Raw genomic sequence first — 21,170 nt, forward strand, 5'->3', positions numbered from 1 at the left:
TATCATGGATATGACTTCAAAGTTATATTGTTCAATTTGTGGGCCACACACTTCAGCGTATTGGCTAGTACACTTTTGCACTGAAACAGAAGCAATACAAGCTTTATGTTCTACCATTACACTTCCAGATTTTTCACTTATTAAGATACCTGCCAACCTAATGATTCTTGCATGCATTAGAGTTTGCTTTTGTAGAATTAAGTTTATTTTCCCCATCCCTCCCGCTCCCATAAACATTGCGATGAGAACTCTTTGCCCAATTTTATGAGAATGTTGCAAAGGACAGTTCTGTGCCACCTCAGGACAGGAATTCCCTGTTCCCTCCCCAGCTACTGATGAATCAGTAGTATTGATCACATCTCATCTCACATGCAAACAGACACTGCTCCCTTAATTTCCCCATGCCAGAGGCATACGAGTCGGCAGGTATGCATACAAAAATGGAATTAAAAAGAAAAGGAAAAGGAAAAAAAAAAAGCTTTCTTGTTAAAGCCTATCGTCCTAGAATGAATCCATTGCTTTGAATTCACTTAAAGCCTGTACAGGCGAAATGTGTTTCTTCTGGGAACCTCGTCTGACTCGTGTCTGGAATTCTTCAGGCTTTTCTCTCTTCACAAGGGGCTTCTTCTCTGGAGCCTTCATCTTCCAAGACACAACTGGTGAGTTGACAGCTGCTGTCCCATAGACCTTCTGGTATTTGGTTGAGGCCACATAGGATGCTTTCACCGTAAGGACAACAGCATTCATCAGGTTTTTAGCTGCCTGGATGAGTGATGTGGCACTGTCCAGCTAGAGCAGGAGGAGGAGAGAGATATACCTGGGTTAGTTGCAGGACAGCATTCACAAGATGGTGGTGTAACTTCACAGTTCAAACAGTGTTGTGCTTGTGCAAGTATACAATATTGACCAAAAAAGAGCAAATTATTACATGATAAAGTGAACAAGTTACATAGCAGTCACTCTCTTCTATTCTTAATCCCAAGGTAAAAATAAAAAAAGAGGATACTCTATAAGGCATAGCTTTCTAAAACTCCAGTACCTCTAAAGACCAAGCTTTTTTTAGCATGTAAGAATTCCAGTGTAACACAAGTTTTCCAAAGTGGAACATCTCATGTTATTACATTAGGCTGTTTGGTAAGGGTGAAAATAACTCAAATGCTTAAAAGGCATTTGGCAGGCACTGTACAATAAAGAGGTATACAGAGTTATATCTCAATTTTACAGCTCTACCCGTGGAAATACAGACTATTTCTCCATCCTGAGCTCAGGTATGATAGGAATGCAGGCAGCTAAGCAGAGAAACACACCCATGGTGCACTGCCTTTTATTGAGGTGTTCATTGAACTTGAATATCTAACTATTCTCAGGTCTTGAATATACCTCTTACAAAAATAATAATTATGTCAGGCTCTCATAGGTCAGAGAGTATTCAGCGAGACCCCCATATCCACATGTTAATGAAATATTGATTTCTTACTATGTGGCAAACACTATTTTAAGAACTTTGTGTTTCCTCGTTTAACTCACAAACACCCTAGGAGGTAGTTATTATTGTCACTGCAGTTTATGAGAGAATTGGTACTTTATACAGCTTAAGTGATGAAGTCCTTAAAGATTGTATCATACTGCCACACTGTCGGGTAGGACAGCTAAAATACTGTAACAGTCACAACTTAGAGTAGGTTTAGGAGCTCATCCTTAGACTCTTGAAGCCAGGGTCTTTTCTGCTTTTAACCAGTTTGACAGTGTGGTATATATTGTATATGAAACCATTCAATATCTGTTTCAACCTGCTTCACTTCCTGGACTACAAATGCTGGAAAAGTTCAAAACTGCATTTCCCAGACTCCCTTTCAGCCAGGATTCTACAAGTGACCTAGTAAAAGGAAAGAATTAACAGCTGACTGCAAATATTACTCTAGCCTCTTGGGTGCTTCAGTATAATTTCTTATACTAGTTAAGGAAATATATACATTGCAATTAAGTGAGGAATCCAAGAATATTTCTCATTGTTGAGATTGATGTGCTCTAGCTGCATTAATGAATGGGAGTTAGATATACACCCTCTGGGTGCAAGGTGATTAGCAAAGTTTTTTAAGCTAAGGGACCCCAAACACTGTGACTCCCCTATGTTATGTGACTTGCCCTTTAACTTCTTGCCATGTTTTGTGACCAAAGCATGTTCCAAGCAGTGACTGGGCACATCAGAAGTTACATCTAAGGTCTCTGTGATGCTGTTGCTCAGGCTGTTCTCTGTTCTATATACTTCATAGAGCTAAATAAATGTGATGCCAAATTTAAAAAAATATGACAAATGAGCTCTCAGTTCTCCCACCACCAGAAAAGCTCATAAAGTCAGATCATTGGGGAAAACAATGGATGATGCTTTCTATGTATGAATTCCTTGTAATACCATAGAATTGAGGCCTCACTATTTAAAAAAAATAGATTGAAGGCCAGTATTAGATTGCCCCCACAATAACATAGAAGCAAAGAGATTTGTGGATTAGAGCCATGATTCAGCAAATAATTAACTGCTTTGTGAATTAAATCAACCAAATGTATAGAGTAACTATTTTACCACTTCTATTACACTGTACAAGGTGCACATATACCAAAATAACTGCTTAACCCATAATGTTTATTTATAGAGCATAAATTTTGAAAGCTAGCTAAGTAAAAGCAAATTCTAGATTATTCATGTTAATAGAAGAAAAGCCAAGCATGGATTAGTACAGTGATTCTCATGGTCTGTGAACCAGCAGTATCAGTATCACCTGGGAACCTGTTAGAAATGCAATTTCTGAGGCCACACTCAAACTTTCTGAATCAAAAATTTGTAATCCAGGGGATGCTGATGCATGCTAGAGATTGAGAATCACTGGATTAATGAAACCCAAGGACTATCTCAAGGTTTATTTCATCTAATGATTTTAGAACTTTGATCATACATGAGTTTGGTAACATCAGGGCAAGTTATCTGGCTGAATTTCACTTTTTACATCTTTCCTGTTATACACCCAGGTAGAAGTGTAAATAACGGAGGAGATAGATAGCAAATGTTGAGACAATTGGGTCAGTCATGGTTTCTTTAGTAGCTAGATACCATAGCCCTTGGCCAATTGACAGTTCCCTGTAAGTCTGTCACGTTTCAAAAATGAGCAGTATTCATTCATAAAGTGAGTTAATTCTGTTGTGTATCATGGGTAAAGAGAGGAGAGAATGGCACCAGGGACAGTTCTGTGGATTTGCTTCTGGGCAATAGAATTAGTAGAAGTAGAATAAGACAAGATGCATCTATTGCATTATTAAATGGTTCTCTGAAAGCAACTCTTGGGAGAATTGAATGGATCCAAAGAGAAGAATTACAAGTAATTTGGAAACTTTTACCACAGATTCCATCTTCAGATAGATGGTGTCTAATTCTGCAGCAAAAATATGATAGCCTGTCTCTTCTTCAGAACCCCTTTGCTCTCCCAGCCTGATGCAGGAATCCTGTGAATAAACCTAATACATTGGTTGAGAGTGAGACAGCTCTGAAATATAAAGCCGATGATTTCATTCAAGGCACCTGGTAAGGCAGATATGAATTTGTGGCAAGGTATAAAGCTAGTAGGTGAGGAACTTGATGAACTAAACCTGAACAAGTATATTGCTAGACAGTATACCCAATCTAAAGTTAAAAGAAATTTGACTTTTGCCATTCCTCTATATCCATTTTAATCATTTAGATCATTGTTGCCACAATCAGAATTTCTTATATTTAAAAATGGCTCTCCTTTATGCTTGTCCAAAATAGCACAGAGACTTGGCATGTTTTGTTAAAAATTCACTCCTAAAGAAAATACACTAAAAATACTAAGGCTACATGGCAAGAAGATCTTTTAATACAAGGTTTAGGAAAACCTATTTAACATAATTGTATTCTGTTTTGCAATTTATACTGTAACTATGGCATTTTCAGACAAGATATGTAAATGAGTATGTACAAATGCAGTCCTAATAACCCATATTAGTTGAGCACTTAGGAGGTGCTTAGACATTGCCTTTGTCCTTTTAATTAAACTGCATGGTTTAAGTTCCAAAAATCCTTGAACTTAGCTAATAGAACTTGCCTCTGAAGTAATGGGCAAAAGTAGGGATTAGGACCTGTACTGTTTTTCTCCAAAGACTACCATCTGAACCACTCTTTAATCTCTGGGGTCTTGTTTTTCAGTGACTACCTATCATTCAGAATGAACCTATATCAATGTTAAGGACACGCCTGTCCTTAAACTTGGTACCATTCTATATGCATCATGACTGAGTTTGGTGAGAGCCACCATCTCACCTCTGACTCTTAGTGTCATCCTTGGAGCCTGAATTCTTTGTAACTAGATCTCCTGGCCTCAGGTGTGTTCCTGCCCAGTGCACAGCCCTTCTCTGTCCTTCCTGGCTTGGATTCACCCTCATGGCAGCAGTGACTGGAATCCCTGCAGATTTCTCTTGTACTTGTTCAGCTTCTCTGAAGCACATTCACTACACAGCTATAAAGACTGGTTGCCTTTGGTGGAGCTCATCTACTTTAGTGCTCTAAGCTCTTATCAGGGCTGGTGTTCCTAGCTTTATAACAGCCTTAATGTGCGGTATTTCTGTATTTCTGCCATTCCTCCAGCTAGCCTGTATATGTACTGATTAAACTGGGAGTAGAAAGAGATTTATATCTTTTCCTTCTTTAGAGCCTTTTTATTCCTATTGGACTAGTCTAAGAGAAGTGCCCCAATTTTCAGTTAATTAAAAAAAAAGAGGCTACATTTAGCAAATGCTACCATGTGCCAGTCTTTGCATTAACTCCCCAAGTTTCCTTTCTTTCATTCAATCTCACAACCATGCCTGAGACAGGTAATAATACTATTATGCCCACTTGGGACAAAGAAGGACCATGCAGTTTGCTAAATATCACATCACAGGTAGGTGGTGAAGCCAAGACTTAAACCAGCCAGCCTAACTAACTCCAGAGCCCACGGACTAACCATTACTTGATGCTGTTTTCCAGAGCCATTCATGGCAGATGAAGCCACAATCCACCAATCTATCAAGTTATGCTAGACTAATTAATTCTCCCTATTTCATTTCATAGGTGTCTGCTTTCCCTAACCATAGAAATCAGGCTTCTCCTAATTCTGTCACTATTTTTTTTAAATATCAAAGTACTATTTTAAAAAGGTAGCAGATGTTTCCTCACATCTTGTTCTGTTACAACCCATGAAAAGCAAATAAGGGTGGGAGAGCTGTTTCACAGTCATTTCTATAGGGTTTTTCTAGCTCTTTTTCTGCCTCTGTACTGGTCTTTTCTTCTTAACCTCACTCGAATCCTAATAGACAGATTTCTGTTTCCCTACACCATCCTCATTTTGTGTTTTGAATGCAGAGAAATATTAGAAGGTAGACATTCCTGAATTGTGATTCTTCCATTAATTGATATTTGTGCTAATTCCTTAATGTCAAAGATAAAGACTGTCATGAAAAGTGCTTAAAATTTATAGGATCACCTGAAGAATTCTGAAACCCCATGTCATAAATTTTACACTATTTCATGAACATAGGGCTTACCTTGAAAAAGGTGTTCAGTTTCAATAGAAACAGACTTTGACACAAATATAACTGCATGACTCAATCAAATTCTCAAATGAAAGTGCACCTACATTTCTGGAAATGCTTCAATTCTTGTATACTCTTTTGGTCTATCCCTCCATCCTTCTACCTACAATGATTCATCCAGGTATTTCTTCAGATACTTACTATATATCTACTTTGTGCCAACCACATGGTTGTGTTGGGTATACACAGTCACACAAATCACAAGATCTAATGCTGGTAAGTTGTTTAGTAGGATGTAAGGTACTAAAGAAACAAACAATACAGGACCTACCTTCAGTCAGGTAAGGGATAGCATAGGAAAATAAAGCATGATGGTGGGAGTGATAGTCTAAACTCACTGTAATAGATGAACTAGGTGGTTATTGGTGACTAGATGGTTGAGTGATAAAAAAGGACAAATCTGGAATTCCTAGCTAGTATAGCTGGGTATAAATTGATGCTCTTAAGCCAGATCATGGCAATAAGGGGAAAACGGAGGTGTTACAATATTAAGTTTAACTCTGGACATTCTGAATTTGAGGTATCTGTGTTACATGTCAGTAAAGTTATCAAAGGGGCAGTTGAAATGATGGGGATGAAACTTGGGGGACCAGTTTTAAGAAACCACATGTTTTGCTTATATTGCTTTTCCCAGTTATTTCACGAACAGCATCCTGCATACTACAGGTATCTACGTCAATTTCTGATTTCTTCTTCCCTTCAGATTCCTTATTTAGTGTTTTCACAAAGAGAATAAAGTGCTAAATGCATATTTTCTCTGGTCAAAAAAGTTCAATAGATCCAAAATTTTTTCTCAGCATTATACTTTCAGGATAAAAATCAATATTTTAATAATCTAAAGCATAACATAATCAAGAAATATCTTAACTATTCCCGTGACAACCAAGGCTACTTTCTGTTAAGTAATTAGCAATCTTTCACCCTTGAAAATAACGGTGAACTTCCTGGGACTACCCAGCAATAAAACAAATGCAGTTTAGACTTACTTAACAACTGCCTTTAAATACACACACAGCATTGTCAAAAGTGCAAAGTAATGTAAAAGAGAAACACACTGGGTTAAATATCTGGGACATGGTAAGTGTCTTAGGATGTTAATTTGTGAGAGCCAGGTATATAATTATAGAAGAAAATTAGGGTTTCACTGTGTGTTCTACATTAATCCACTTTAAGATTGCATAGAGTTAGAAATATAACCTGGAAACAAATCTACTCAAAAAAGCTGATTTTTACTGAAAAATAATAAACCATAAATGGTAGTTCAAGGAAATCCCCAGTACAAAGCTACCTGTCCTTGGGACTATTAGCTAAACTAAATAGAATAAAATAAACCATATTCATTTCAAGGTAATTTTGATGTATAAAAACAGTTTTACTTAGTTACCTCAGAAGACTTAGAAATGCCCGGGGGATGGAACCCAGTCCCATTTGGGCCTAGGCTAATTTAATTTTCTCAAGTCAGAGCTGATAGTGCTAATGATTTTGAGAATACTAAAAGGGTTCTGCAAATATGGGTAGAGTCCATTTTAGCCTCTTGCAAGATCTTTCAGTGGGAATAACTTAGTATTTCATGTCTAAGACGTATTTTAATGGGACTATTTTATACATATTCAGGTCTGGGTTAGGGCTTTGCAGGGAGGAAGTTGTAATCGGAGAACTGATAATAAGCTGAAAGTAAACACCTTGAGAAAACTGGAATCGTTCCACTGGAGCTGGTCATTTATTTAAACAGTTACCTCCCCAAAAGGAGTCACAAATTGCTTGCAGGAGGAAAAACAAAACAAAACAAAAAACCTTGCTACAAGCCAGCTTTGCTGTTAATGAATGGGAGGTTAGAAACCCAGCGCATTGGAGCCTATTATCCACCGAGAAGAACATTTCATGTTTTAAAAATCCATGAGGCTTTGAAAAGATATTTGATCTCCTTAGAAACTGTGATACATTTGAAATACCTGCCTACTTCTTCCATAGTCTATATCAATAGCACTTTTTAAAAGCTCTAGCAAGTCCAGGGCAATAAATAACTCAAGCAAACAAAGACATGGTGAAAAGGTTCAGCCTAACTGAATCTTTCCCTACTTTGTGGATGTTTACACATTTGCAAATAAGAATTCCTTTGCAGTAAGCCCTCATTTGTGTCCTTGTCCACTCATTCTTCATCAAACAACAATGTAGTGAGTTAGTATTCCTTCTGGATAATAAGGCAGAAATTTGCGACTGATCTTTACGGTGGCCATGGCTGGCATTATTACTCAGGGCACTTTGCTCCCTCAAAAGCTGCTGAGGGGTATGGAAACAGAAACAACTTTACCTCCTTTCTCCAAGAGGTCACCTTTTGACAGATTCGTCTACTATACCTCTACTTCTATATTTAAATTGACTTGTTTAATACTTATGTTTTTGTTTCTACCACACAGATTGCTGACAAGTATGGTGCTGTATTGACTCTTGTTCCTATAGCTGATGCCATAATAGGAGTTAATTAATGAAATAATTAAACAGAAGACATATGTATTAAATGAAGTTCAAAGTATTGGGGGGATTATTTTAAATCAGGTGATAAAAATTAGCTGAATATATTAACAAGGAGGGTGTCTGAAGTGAAATGACCATCACAGGTATGCTGCAATTATTGTTACAAAAAAGAAAACTGTATTAAATCTGGTAACATTAGAACATGTAACAATCCTTCATAAATGACAACTGAAGTACTGTAGGATAACTCCTGAAGAGTTGGCTTATAACTTCAGTGGATCAATCACAACATAGAGGAGGATAAGAGGTCTGTTATATTTTTCTGCAGGGCTACCTTGAATGATGCTAGGAAGGCAGCTGGTGCTCTACCAATGCTGAAGGCCAGTTGTTAGGAAATCTGTATGTGATGGCTCAAGATTAAGTTGGCAAAGGCCTTACCAGAAAAGCACTGCTATCTAAGAAAAAAATCTCTACAGCACGGCTGAGAAATTTACCAATTGGATCTCAGGTAGCTTTTCCAACTGGACAAATTTGTGTCTTTGTTTTTAATTCATTTAGGTAAGTAGTAGCGCTTCATAGTCAGCCAGTCCACTGATTAACTGTCTTCATTTGCATTTTTTCAATTATAGGTAAGTAAACCTTGGGGACTCCCATGAAGGCTTAATTACAGTCACATTTCCTAAATATGGCTTAGTGCCATTTTTTCTCACTATTAAAGGCAGAACAGTTTTTGCTCAACCCAAAACAAGGCATTCTTGCTAACTGTGGAATCCCAAGAAGAAGTGGGAATATCAAGAGGTGTTGGCCCTTGGAAAGTTAGGAACAGATATGTCTGTTCATCTAGAACTCCCTAGCTCCTTTTTCTATATTTCTTTCTTCCCATAACCTTCCTTTTTTAATACTGCAAGATTTCCTGACCCAGAGGCCTTCTCTGGATTGTTCTCACATAACAGAACCATGGCAAGAGTAGTACCAATGGATTTTTAGGCACCCACCATGACTGGGAGATATTCCTGGGTAAAGAGAGAATCTTTACATCACATAAATATACCATGCATTGATTGCTGATCTTTTCATCTGTAATAATGACCATGTCCTCACCATCCAAGGTTCATACCATATAGTAACTCTTCAAAGGGCTAAAGCTCCTTTTTACTTTCCCTATAGGAGAGCCAGCTAGCAGAAGATCACTACCTTTGATCGATTTCCTTAAGCACTATCATTATTACTGGGAGACAAATCTCAGAAAACCTTTGTCCAAGACTCCAAGAACATTATCTTCATAAAATGGATGAGCCACCATACTATCAGAAGTGCCTAACTTTGTATGGATGTGGGATGTGCTGATACATGATGAACGCTACTTAACACCTCATAAAATATCTTCTAGGCTCCAGCATGCAACATGCAACCATTAAGAAAGGAGTAGACAAGAGTTAAGGACCACGAAGTTTGGATGCTGGAGAACTGTGCCTGGTAAATGAGCATAATCAGAAGGCCCTGGATTATTATTTTCTTTCACTTCTCTTCACACTCAACCACTAGGGATTGTGTTATATGGCATTATTCATATGAAACTCTTATCCAGCTCCTGACCCTCTCCTTATCAGGTAGGTAGAAAGAGCTGTTTGAAGCCTCTGTTGCTACCTGATTTGTGGTGAAGTGGCTCCTTTCCCAGGAGGGTTTTTTGCCTCTCCTAAGGATCTTAGACCCCTTTTCCAGTACATTATTACATATTATGCTCTACCTCCTGCCCCCCTTCCTATTTTTTCCTCTCCTACAGTGAATGAAAGCTCGCACTCTACAATTCCAAACCTGTTTGGACTAATCATTGGCTATGTGATTTTGAGAGAGCTACTTAACCTAGCTCTACCTCAAAATCTTTAAAGTAAAAATGAAATGAGCACTTCCTAGTATTAAGTATTAAATGAGACAGTGCCCTCAAAGCTGAGTGCCTGGCAAATGATTTTAAGCTTTTGTTATTACTGTGCTCCATGTTTCCTTAAATCACCATTTGAACTTTATCCAACTTTCTTCTTACTAAAGTTATCACCATTTTGGCTTGCTATCAATGCCTGTATATCATAGTTTTTTGGTTTTTAAGTAAGCTCCATGCCCATCACAGAGCCCAACATGGGGCCTGAACTCACGACCTGAGCTATCCAGGTGCCCCAATGCCTGCATATCATACTTTTAATGTGATAGGATAAAGGCATGGAGAAATTCGCAGGGGCAAAAGAAAAGCATCAAAATATTAGTATCTTTTCTAACGCTACTGAATTCTTTGGAAGGAAGAAATTTGAGATCATGATTCACTATAAGAAATCATGGGTTTTACATAGATGCATGACACCCATAATATCTATGAACATTTGGGGCTTAAGTGGGGTTGGAGAAAGACTGACAGTAGAAAATAAAAATGGTCATAGTAAGAGATAGATAGAGGGAAGATGATCTAGTCTATGAAAGTTAGGTTTAAACCTCTGATTTGAGGCAGTAAAATAAATAGTATAAATAGTATAAAATATTTAACCAAGTACTTATAGGGCCTAAAATTCTGGCTAATATCTTATTCCTAAGTATTTCTTACTAAAACACAAATTAAGCTACCTTGAAAGTGTAACTTTTTAAATTCATTCACCTAAAATCAAAAACACAAGAAATAATTATTGGTAGAGAATAAGTAACCCTCATCCACTGTGGAAAAATAGAACTACCCTATGATACAGTAATTCCACTACTGGGTCTTAACCCAAATAAAACAAGAATACTAATTCAAAAAGATTCTAACACTAAGTGAAATTAGACAAATACCACATGATTTTACTCATAAGTGGAATTTAAAAAACAAGTGATCAAAGAAAAAAGGCAAACAAAAAAAATAGACTCTTAGAGAACAAACTGGTGAGTGCCAGAGGGGCACTGAGTAGAAGGATGAGTGAAATAGATGAAGGGGACTGAGAGGTACACTTATTGTGGGGAGTACTTAGTAATATATAGAATTGTTAATTCATTATACTGTACACCTGAAACTAAGAACACTGTTAATTATATTGAATACCCAAAAAAGCCCCTTTTGGCCTAGTGAAGATCAACCTTTAGCCTGGTGCTTCATCTCCCTCAAAATTTCTAAAGTTTTAAATCTCTTTTCCTACAGAATAGGCTATTTAGTCCATTGGACCTAGCACTTGCCATCTTTACTTAAGATTGGCCTATCTCATCATCTACATCCAGCAAAACTCTCACTGTTGGATTTGTACATTCTTTAGGGGTACTTTAAAGTCCTGTTTGACTGTGCTCACATTTATCAGGCAAATAAGTTAGCAAAGGGCAGGCTTTGAGAATAGAGCTTCTTATGAAAAAATCTGGGATGACTAAAAGACAAATCCTCAGGCAAGGACAGTATGTGAGCTGTGGCCTGGAAAGGCCAGGAGATACAAAACAACACAATGGGAAACCTCAAGATTGGCCCTACTTGTCAATGCTCCAAGCCTCTTCCAAAACCAATAAAGCAAGAATGGCTGTTGTGTATCACACTTGCTGCCATTTCTTTCTTCATTGGTACATGTAGTAGGCAAGGCCAGTCAATTATAGTCCTTTGTCTTAGACGTAGTCTCAGAATTCTCAAAGCATAGCCCAATCTATCACTAGCAATTGATGACAGTAATCAAAATGAAACCCATTTAAAGAAAAGGGCATAATTAGAAGAAAACTTATGAAGTAAAAGCATACACTAAAGTCAGTAGGCAAACACTCTCAAAGACAAAAGTAGTAAAATCAATTATATCTTAAATAAAGTCAGTAGGCAAACACTCTCAAAGACAAAAGTAGTAAAATCAATTATATCTTAAAATGAGTTAAGGGGACTCACAAAAACATGTAAAATGTGTAAAATGTGCATGGGTGAGTAAAAACAAAGTTTTTTAAGAATGTGTCTAAACTTTAGTGACCATCAACTTAATATGGGCTTCTATATATTTAGGATGTTTTATATGAACGTCATGGTAATTAAAAACTTATAATAAAGTCAAACATAACACTAGAGAAAATCATCAATTACAAAGAAATAGAGAACTCCAAAAACAGCCAAAAAACAATGAACAAAACGGCAATCAGTACATGACTATCAATAATTACTTTAAATGTAAATGATTTAATTCTCCAATCAAAACATATAAGGTGATGGAATACATAAAAAAAAAAAGTACCTACCTATATGCTGCCTAGAAATACTGACTGCAGATCTAAAGACACACACTAAATGTAAATGAAGAGATGGAAAAAGATATTCCATGCAAATGGAACACCAAAAACCCAGGGTAGCAATATTTATATCAGACAAAATAGACTAAAACAAGAGACAAAGAGGGCATTCCATAACGATAAAGAGTCAATCCAACCAAGGGAATATAACAATTACAAACATCTATGCACCCAACATTGAAACATCTCAATACATAAGGCAGATATTAACAGACAGCCGTAGGGGGATTTAAACACTCTACTTACATCAATGGATAGATCATCCAGGAAGAAAATCTGTCTTTGAATGACACATCACACCTGTTTAATTTAACAGATATGTACAGAACCTTCCATCTAAAAACAATACACATTGTTCTCAAGTGTACATCGAACATTCTCCATAATATCATATATTATTCCCCAAAACAAGTATCAATAAACTCAAGAACACTGAAATCCTGCCTGCATCTTTTCCAACGACAATGGTTCGACACTAGAAATCAATTACAAGAAAAAATAGAAAAAACACAAACATGTGGAGGCTAAACAGCATGGTTCTAACAACCAACATGTTGACAAATTTATTAAATATGAAGGAGAAAAGTGAAAACAGTCCAAAGTCACTGGGACACAGCAAAAGCAATTCTAAGAGGAAATTTATAGCAATGCAGGACTACCTTGAGGAACAAGAGCAATCTCATATAAATAATCTAATCTTATACCTACAGGAACTTGAAGAATAAAGCCCAAAGTTAGTAGAAGGAAGGAAATAAGGGTGCCTGAGTGGCTCAGTTGGTTAAGATCATGACCTTCTGCTCAGGTCATTATCCCGGAGTCCTGGGATCGGGCTCGCTGCTCAGTGGGGATCCTACTGCTCCGCTCCCCCCCAATCAAAAGAACTTTTTTTTTTTAAAGGAAGGAAATAAAGATCAGAGCAGAAATAAGATAGAGACCAAAAAAATGATCAATGAAATCAAGAGCTGTTCTTTGAAAAGATAAAATTGATAAACCTTTAGACAGTCTCATCCAGAAAAAGAGAGGATCCAAATAAGATAAAAAAATGAAAGAGAAGTAACACCACCACAGAAATACAAATGATTATAAGAGACTACTACAAAAAAATTATATGCCAACAAATTGGACAATACAGAAGAAATGGATAAATTCCTAGATATATATAATCTTCCAAAATTGAGCCAGGAGGAAATAGATAATGTGAACAGTAATGAAATTGGATTGGCAATCAAAAAGTCCCAATAAACAAAAGTCCAGGAACAGATGAATTCTACCAAAAATTTAAAGAAGTGTTAATATATATTCCAAAAAAATAGAAGAGGAAGGAAAACTTCCAAACTCATTCTACAAGTCAGCATTTCCCTGATACCAAAACCAAAGACACAACAAAAAACTATAGGCTGATGACCATAGATGCAAAAATCCTCAATGTTAATAAACTGCATTTAACCATGCATTAAAAAGATCACTCACCACAATCAAATTGGATTTATGCTAGAGAAGCAAGGATGGTTTAATATGCACAGATCAATCAGCCTGATACACCACATCAACACAATAAATAATAAAAATGAAATGATTGTCTCAATAAAATGCAGAAAAAGCACTTGACAAAACTCAACATCCACTCATGATAAAAGCTCTCAAAAAAGTGGGTTTAGTGGGAACATACCTGAACATAATAAATGCCATATATCACAAACTCACACCTGACATCATAATGATGAAAAACAGAGCTTTTCATCTACAATCAGGAACACAACAAGGATGTCCACTCTTGCTACTTTTATTCAACATAATACTGGAAGTCCTAGCCACAACAATCAGATAAGAAAAAAAAATAAAACGCCTCAAAATTGGCAAGGAAGAAGTAAAACTGTCACTATCTACAGATGCTGTGGTATTATACGTAGAAAACACTAAAGATTTCACCAAAAAACTATTAGAATAAATGATTTCAGTAAAGTCACAGGATACAAAAGTCATATAGAAATCTGTTGCATTTCTATACATTAATAATATAGCAGAAAGAGAATTAAGAAAACAGTTGCATTTATAATTGTACCAAAAAGAATAAAATAACTAGAAATAAACTTAACCAAGGGAGTGAAAGACCTGTACACTGAAAACTATAAAACACTGGTGAAAGAAATTGAAGATGACACATACAAATGCAAAGCTATATCCTGCTCATGAATCGGAAGAATATTGTTAAAATGTTCATACTACCCAAAGCAATCTACAGATTCAATGTAATACTTACCAAAATATCAATAGCCTTTTCCACACAACTAGAATAAAGAATCTTAAAATTTCTATGGAACCACAAAGACCCTGAACAGCCAAAGCAATCTTGAGAAAGAAGAACAAAGCTGGAGGTGTCACAATCCCAGACTTCAAGATATACTACAAAGCTTTAGAAATCAAAACAGTATGGTACTGGCATAAAAAACAGACACACAGATCAATGGAAAAGAATAGAGTCCAGAAATAAACCCACACTTATATGGTCAATTAATGACAAAGGAGACAAGAATATATTAGGAAATATATTGGGGAATATACTGGGGAAAAGATGATCTCTTCAATAAATGGTACTGGGAAAAGTGGACAGATACATACAAAAAGAATGTAACTGGATCACCTTCTTATACCATACATAAAAATTAACTCAAAATGGATTAAGGGACTAAATGTGAGATATGAAACCATAAAAATCCTAGAAACGTAAGTAGTAATCTCTGACATTGCGTTAGCAACATTTTTCTAGATAAGTCTCCTCAGGCAAAAGAAACAAAAGCAACAATAAACTATTGAGACTACACCAAAATAGAAAACTTCTGCACAGCAAAGGAAACCATCAAAAAAAAAAAAAAAGGTGACTTACTGAATGAGAGAATTTATTTGCAAATACAGATTTTCAATATTAATCCCTTATCAGATATATTAAAGAACTTACACAACTCCACACCAAAAAATCATTGATTTAAAAATGAGCAGAGGACCTAAACAGACATTTTTCCATAGAAGACATACAGATGGCCAACAGACATGAAAAGATGTTCAATGTCACTTATTATCAGGGAAATGCAAATCAAAACCATAGCAAGATATTAGCTTACATATGTCAATATAGCTCAAATCAAAGAGACAAGAAATAAGTATTGGCAAGGATGTTGGAGAAAAGGGAAACTTCATGCACTGTTGGTAGAAATGTAAATCAATGCAGCCAATATGGAAAACAGCATGGAGGTTCCTCAAAAAATTAAAAATAGAAATACTGTATGATTTAGTATTTCTACTACAGGGCATCTACACCCCCCAAAAAACAAAAACACTAATTCAAAAAGATATATGCACCTGTATGTTTATAATAGCATTATTTACAACAGACCTAAGATATGGAAGCAACCAAAGTGTCCATGGATAGATTAATGGATTAAGAATATGTATATACATACAATGGAATATTAGTCATAACAATGGATGAGATTTTGTCATTTGCAACAACATCCATGAACCTAGAGAGCATTAGGTGAAGTGAAATTAGTTGGAGAAGGACAAATACAATATGACTTGACTTATAAATGAACACACAAAAAAAGCAGGAACAGACCCATAAATACAGAGAAAAATGTGGTATTTGCCAGAGGAGCAGAATTGGGGAGGGATGGGTGCAATGGATGAATGGGGGTGGGAGATACCAGGCTTCTAGTTATGGAGTGAATAAGTCATGAGGATAAAAAGTACAGCACAGGAATATAGTCAGTGGTATTATAGTACCACTTTTGTATGGTGACAGACAGTGTCTATACACTTGTAGTAAGCATAGTATAACAGAGTTGTCCAATCACTATGTTCTACGCCTGAAACTAATGTAACACTATGTGCCAACTATACATCCATTGAAATAAATAAACCAATTAAAAAAAAACAGATTAAACCCACTTACCATACCCACTATGGGCCTTTTAAACCACCCCCCTCCGATAAAAGGCTGTGTTTTCAGAGCAGTATATTAATATCACTTCTCATTATCCTAATTTCTCCTCATATAATTCATAAAGAATGATATCTTAAATATAATGCAGAAAACTGTTAGACACATATGTAACGGGGTAAAATAATTCACTATCCTAACCCAAAATTAACTCTTCTTTCATTAGAGAAATGAGAATTACAAGAAGAAATGGATATCATTAATCAAGGGCTCATAAGAGGTCTTCAGCATAATGCATAGTAAAACCAGTAATTTTAATTAAATTAGTTTTAAATTTGAGCAGTTATTCCCTGGCTTTTTATAATTGAATACATTCTTCTGCCTACTCTGAAACATTTTTTGAGTAGACATAGAGTAATACCCTCTAAATCTTTTCCTTTCTTCCTGGTCACTTATTTTCCCATTGTGAGATGTAATCCCACTACAATTTTATCACATATTCAAATAATTTCCAAGCACTCACAGTGTACACAGTCGCAGATTAGGTAGAGGTTTCCTATCTTTACTTCAAAACACAACTCAATTAGATGTAATCATTAAGTCTTTAACTTCCACCTAGTACCACTTCATGTTCTTGCAAGAGTTGTTACTTTCACAAAGATGACTCCTGACATTTAGAGAATGATCTAAGCTGATCTGAAGTTTTCTTATTGACTCTTCCCAACATTCCAAGATAGCAAGGACTCTATGATTAACTCCACCTCTCCCTAAAACCTGCTTCTCCTGTAGTCATTGGCAACACATTTTTTCCACCTGTTTAGGTTAAAAACCCAGAATCTTATGTTACATATCTTGTTCTCTGGATCTCTTAGATCCAGCCTCCTCCAATCTGCCATCATCTTTTGGCAACAGCATTTTTGAAATCTATCCATTATTTGACCTCACTTTCTCTACTGTTACCACAAGGCCCAGTCATCAGAATATCTTGCTGGATTGTTGCAGTATCTTCCTCTAACAAACTACTTTTCTTCTCATTCCCTTTTACTTCTTTGGTCTATTCTTTTTTTTTTTTTTTTAAGTTCAGTTAGCCAACATATAGTACATCATTAGTTTTTGATGTAGTATTCAATGATTCATTAGTTGCATATAACACCCAGTGCTCATCACAACATGGGTTTCTTTGGTCTAAAACAGAAGCCAGAATTATCCCATTAAATGAACTCAAATAATGTCACTTTTCTTCTCAACATTGTCCTGCAGTCCCCCATTTCAATATGGGTAGAATCCAAGCTATTAAAGTGGCCTTCAAGGTCATATACTCTGATCCCCAATTGTTCTGATTTTTCCTTTGTTCACTCCACTTCAAAATACTGATTCCTTGCCTATTGCTGAGACAGACCAGTCATGCCTACACTTCAAGGACTTTGTGCTTATTATTGCCTCCGCCTAAATGTTCTTCCCACAGAAACTGTAAGGCTTGGTCCCTCATCTCCATCAGATCTTTGATGAAATACTAATATTGTACTGAAAACTTTCCTTTTCAAATTGAAACTCCATTCTCACCCTATTGCCTTACTTTGCTATTCTTTCCCTGTTTTATTATTTTTTTCATATAGTCATCACCATCTAACAAATATTTTCTTCTAGGTTTCCTATCCCCCACCCCATGCTACATTCCAAACACCTGAAACTGTGTCTGGCAAATGGGTATTCCATAAATATTTACTAAATATTATTGAATAATTGAAACTTTATAGATGAGGAAATAAGAGATGACAAAGCTTGTCCAAAGACAAACTGGGGCACAATGTCTAGTATAGTATCCAACTCTCCAGGCCTTCCACCTATTCATTCTTCCATGGAAGAGTACCCAAACAATGATATTGGCAGGAGAGTGGAATTTAGGGACATAATAGACAAAATAAACATTAGCTAAACTGCTACACAAATCTTATGATCTCTTCCTCTTACTGTGCTTCACTGGTATAATCAGGATCATCCTTTGCTCAGAAAACATTCACAATCTAATTTGTGCTTATTGCTTCCTATGTATAAAGTACTGAGTTTTCATTAAAGATCATCTCCCTCATTAATAGTACCAGCATTTTTGAGGCTTGACTTGTGTTTGGTAGGTATAGAGCTGGTATCTTAATACATAATCTCTAATCTACAAAAAATAATATGTATGTATATGGTAGATGCCACCATCCTTTACATATGAGGAAACAAATACAGAAAAATTTTTTGTGAACTTGGGTTCACAAAATTCATATCTGATAGAAATGGGCTTCAGTCCATGTGACACATAACATCTAGTCTTCTTTGACCAGGTAAATCTACCACAGTATTTTCAAGTATGAGTCATGTGACCAAAGGAGTAATGAGGTGAATTTCCCTAAGCCACAAAAGAAAAAAAAAAAGTCACACTAACTTCTAATCTTGCAATCATGATTCACATGAGATATGAACTAGGCAAGAATCAGGGACATCATCTACTTACTCATTTTCTTGCCAGCTACATGTTCAAAGAAGACTTGATTAAATATAACCTATAGTTCTCCTTTCCCCTAGCCACACTATATACTGCTTGCTATTTATTCACATAGTATGAAAAGACTATTCAAAATTTCTACAACTTAGCTTTTTACTCCACCATATAATGGGTACCATGATATGATGTCAGGCTGACTGATACAAATTTTAAGAACCTAATATGCTTTGCTACCCTCATCTACACCATCTGATACATACTATTTCCTGTATCTCCTGTTCAACAACTAGTTCAACTACTAGGAGCAGCAACATCTTTTGCAACATTGCAAAAAGCACAAGACTACCCATCAGAGAAACGGGCTCCAACCTTGCTTGTGCCAACCACTGACTGTGAAAGTTTTGGACACTATAGTAACCTCTCTGAACTTCTATTTCTTCAGCTATAAAGTGGGGTTAATAATACCAATACACTTCCACCAGTCATTGAGGTCCAAGTGAGAAAGTAAACTTAAAACACTTTTTTAAATTTAAAAATGTCACTATAAAGTATTATTAATAATATGATACCTTTTGGGAATCCTTTTAGAGTATTTATCATAATTTATTGGATCACCTGGGTAATGTAGGCCTAAGAAACTCCGCAAAGGTAAAAGTATTTCAATAAATGCCCAGGGTAGTGTGAGAGTACCATAAGCCCAAGTAAGACAAGAACAAGGTACTTCCAAAAGAAGGGAAGCTTTCTTCTTCCACCTGACAGTGGACATTGCTAAAGATAAAGCATGGCTGCAGAAGTCTGGTTCCAATCCCACTTTTCCCATTTATGGTGAATGGTCAGGAAATAGGATTCTCAAAAAATACAACACAGGAACCCTCTGTTTGGGATCCAAAAACTGGCTGTGGAATGCAGTCCAAAAAGAGATGCAGATCAACCAGAAAATAAAGATAAACCATTCTTGCAAGAGGAACAGCTAACTCATTCACAGAGCTTTCCTTAGTGATTCCAGCTTAAGTTTGGTTACATTACTTGCAGCATCATATAGTTACTTATCTGCTACTTTATCTTCAAAAGCTTTGTATATATGTGAAAGTCTTATCTCCAGAGCTAGACTTCTGGATATATATATGAACAAGTACTTCTGGCCCTTTACTGGTTATGTCCTCCACAGAGGCTAGCACTACATAAGCCATATTGGGATTTGGTCTACATATACCAGTGTTTAGTCAGTTGAATGATGGCTTTTTAGTTCAGGCTGCCTCTTAAATTGACCTATAAAAGACCAGCCTACTGATAAAAGTTGATTGATAACTTCTCTTTATTGGGTTAATATACTCTGGATATTTTCCAGGTTCAATACATATTGAGCATCCCAACCAATTAGATCTTTCGTATACGTTACACCATTTAATCCTCACACACACAAAAATAAAGTATTATATTACTTTACTCTCACTATCCAATAGATGAGGGAACTGAGGCTTAAATTTCTAGCTAATAAGACAATTACAGAAATACAAGTGTATGACTTCTGTTCCTGGTGTATTTAGGAATATACTGCAGCTCCAACTGCTTTTGAATAAAATAAGAATAAAGGCCATTTAAGGTAGTTCCCCTGAGAAGCCAGGATGCTTCCCCTTACATATGCCTGCCAGGGCTTGACCTGGTTTGAAACCTTATCATCTGTTTCTCCTGGAGTGACTATACTTTAGGGGAAATGCAGCAAAAGCACCAGAGGGTTCACTTCAATCTAAAACTGGAAATATGATTTATTTGGTTAATAAAGAACCTCTATGGATGGACAACATATTGTGTGTTTCTTTGTAAAAGAGGTTGAACTATGCAAGAAACTTTCAAAACCAGAGATTAAAGGACAAAGCATCCTCAAAAGACTAGAAATGCATAACAGTATTGCCAAAAATCACAGAAAAATATTAGTGGTTTCTTTGAAAGAAAGCATCAAATCTATGAAATTGGAAAACTTCTTTGAAAAAAAAGGACTTCACAAACGTTCATGAAAATGACAACTTTTAACCAGTGAACAAAGATAAACATTAAAGGGTTTGAGAGTCTGATACAGTATCTTGCCCCTACTAAAAATCGTACTTAATATTAAGATGAAAGCTTCCTCAAGGCACAATCCCGATCTTAGAGTCCCTGTGAATCTAGCCTTTGACAAAGTTAAATCACCTCCATATTTATTATAAGATGTAAAGGCTACCTCATTATTTCTTTACCTGATATACTAAAAAATGCCAAGGCAAATTCTTCAAATGCACTACAGCTACACCTTTGAAAGAGTGATCTCTGTTATATCTGGAGTCACCACCTGTTAGAGCTCTCCAAACTTCTTTTAAAGAAATTAAT

The 21,170-nt window shown here is 36.2% G+C and overlaps 1 protein-coding gene across 6 annotated transcripts in view; it reads right to left on the minus strand.

The window, feature by feature from the left end:
• Window positions 1–260: 260 nt before the first annotated feature.
• CTNNA2 (catenin alpha 2) overlaps window positions 261–21,170 on the minus strand; it is a 969,847-nt gene continuing 948,937 nt past the window's right edge. For 5 of the 6 annotated variants that reach the window (XM_064573571.1, XM_064573572.1, XM_064573569.1 and 2 more), the window contains one exon: window positions 261–789. In XM_064573571.1, coding sequence (XP_064429641.1) covers window positions 502–789 — 288 coding nt within the window. In that variant the 3' untranslated portion in view covers window positions 261–501. The remainder of the gene's footprint in view (window positions 790–21,170) is intronic. The other variant, XM_064573570.1, reaches the window with a different exon arrangement.

The sequence above is a fragment of the Mirounga angustirostris genome, unplaced genomic scaffold (assembly GCF_029215605.1).
Source record: "Mirounga angustirostris isolate CCGP_5_RB_7025 unplaced genomic scaffold, mMirAng1.0.hap1 SCAF_10, whole genome shotgun sequence".
Lineage (NCBI taxonomy): Eukaryota > Metazoa > Chordata > Mammalia > Carnivora > Phocidae > Mirounga > Mirounga angustirostris.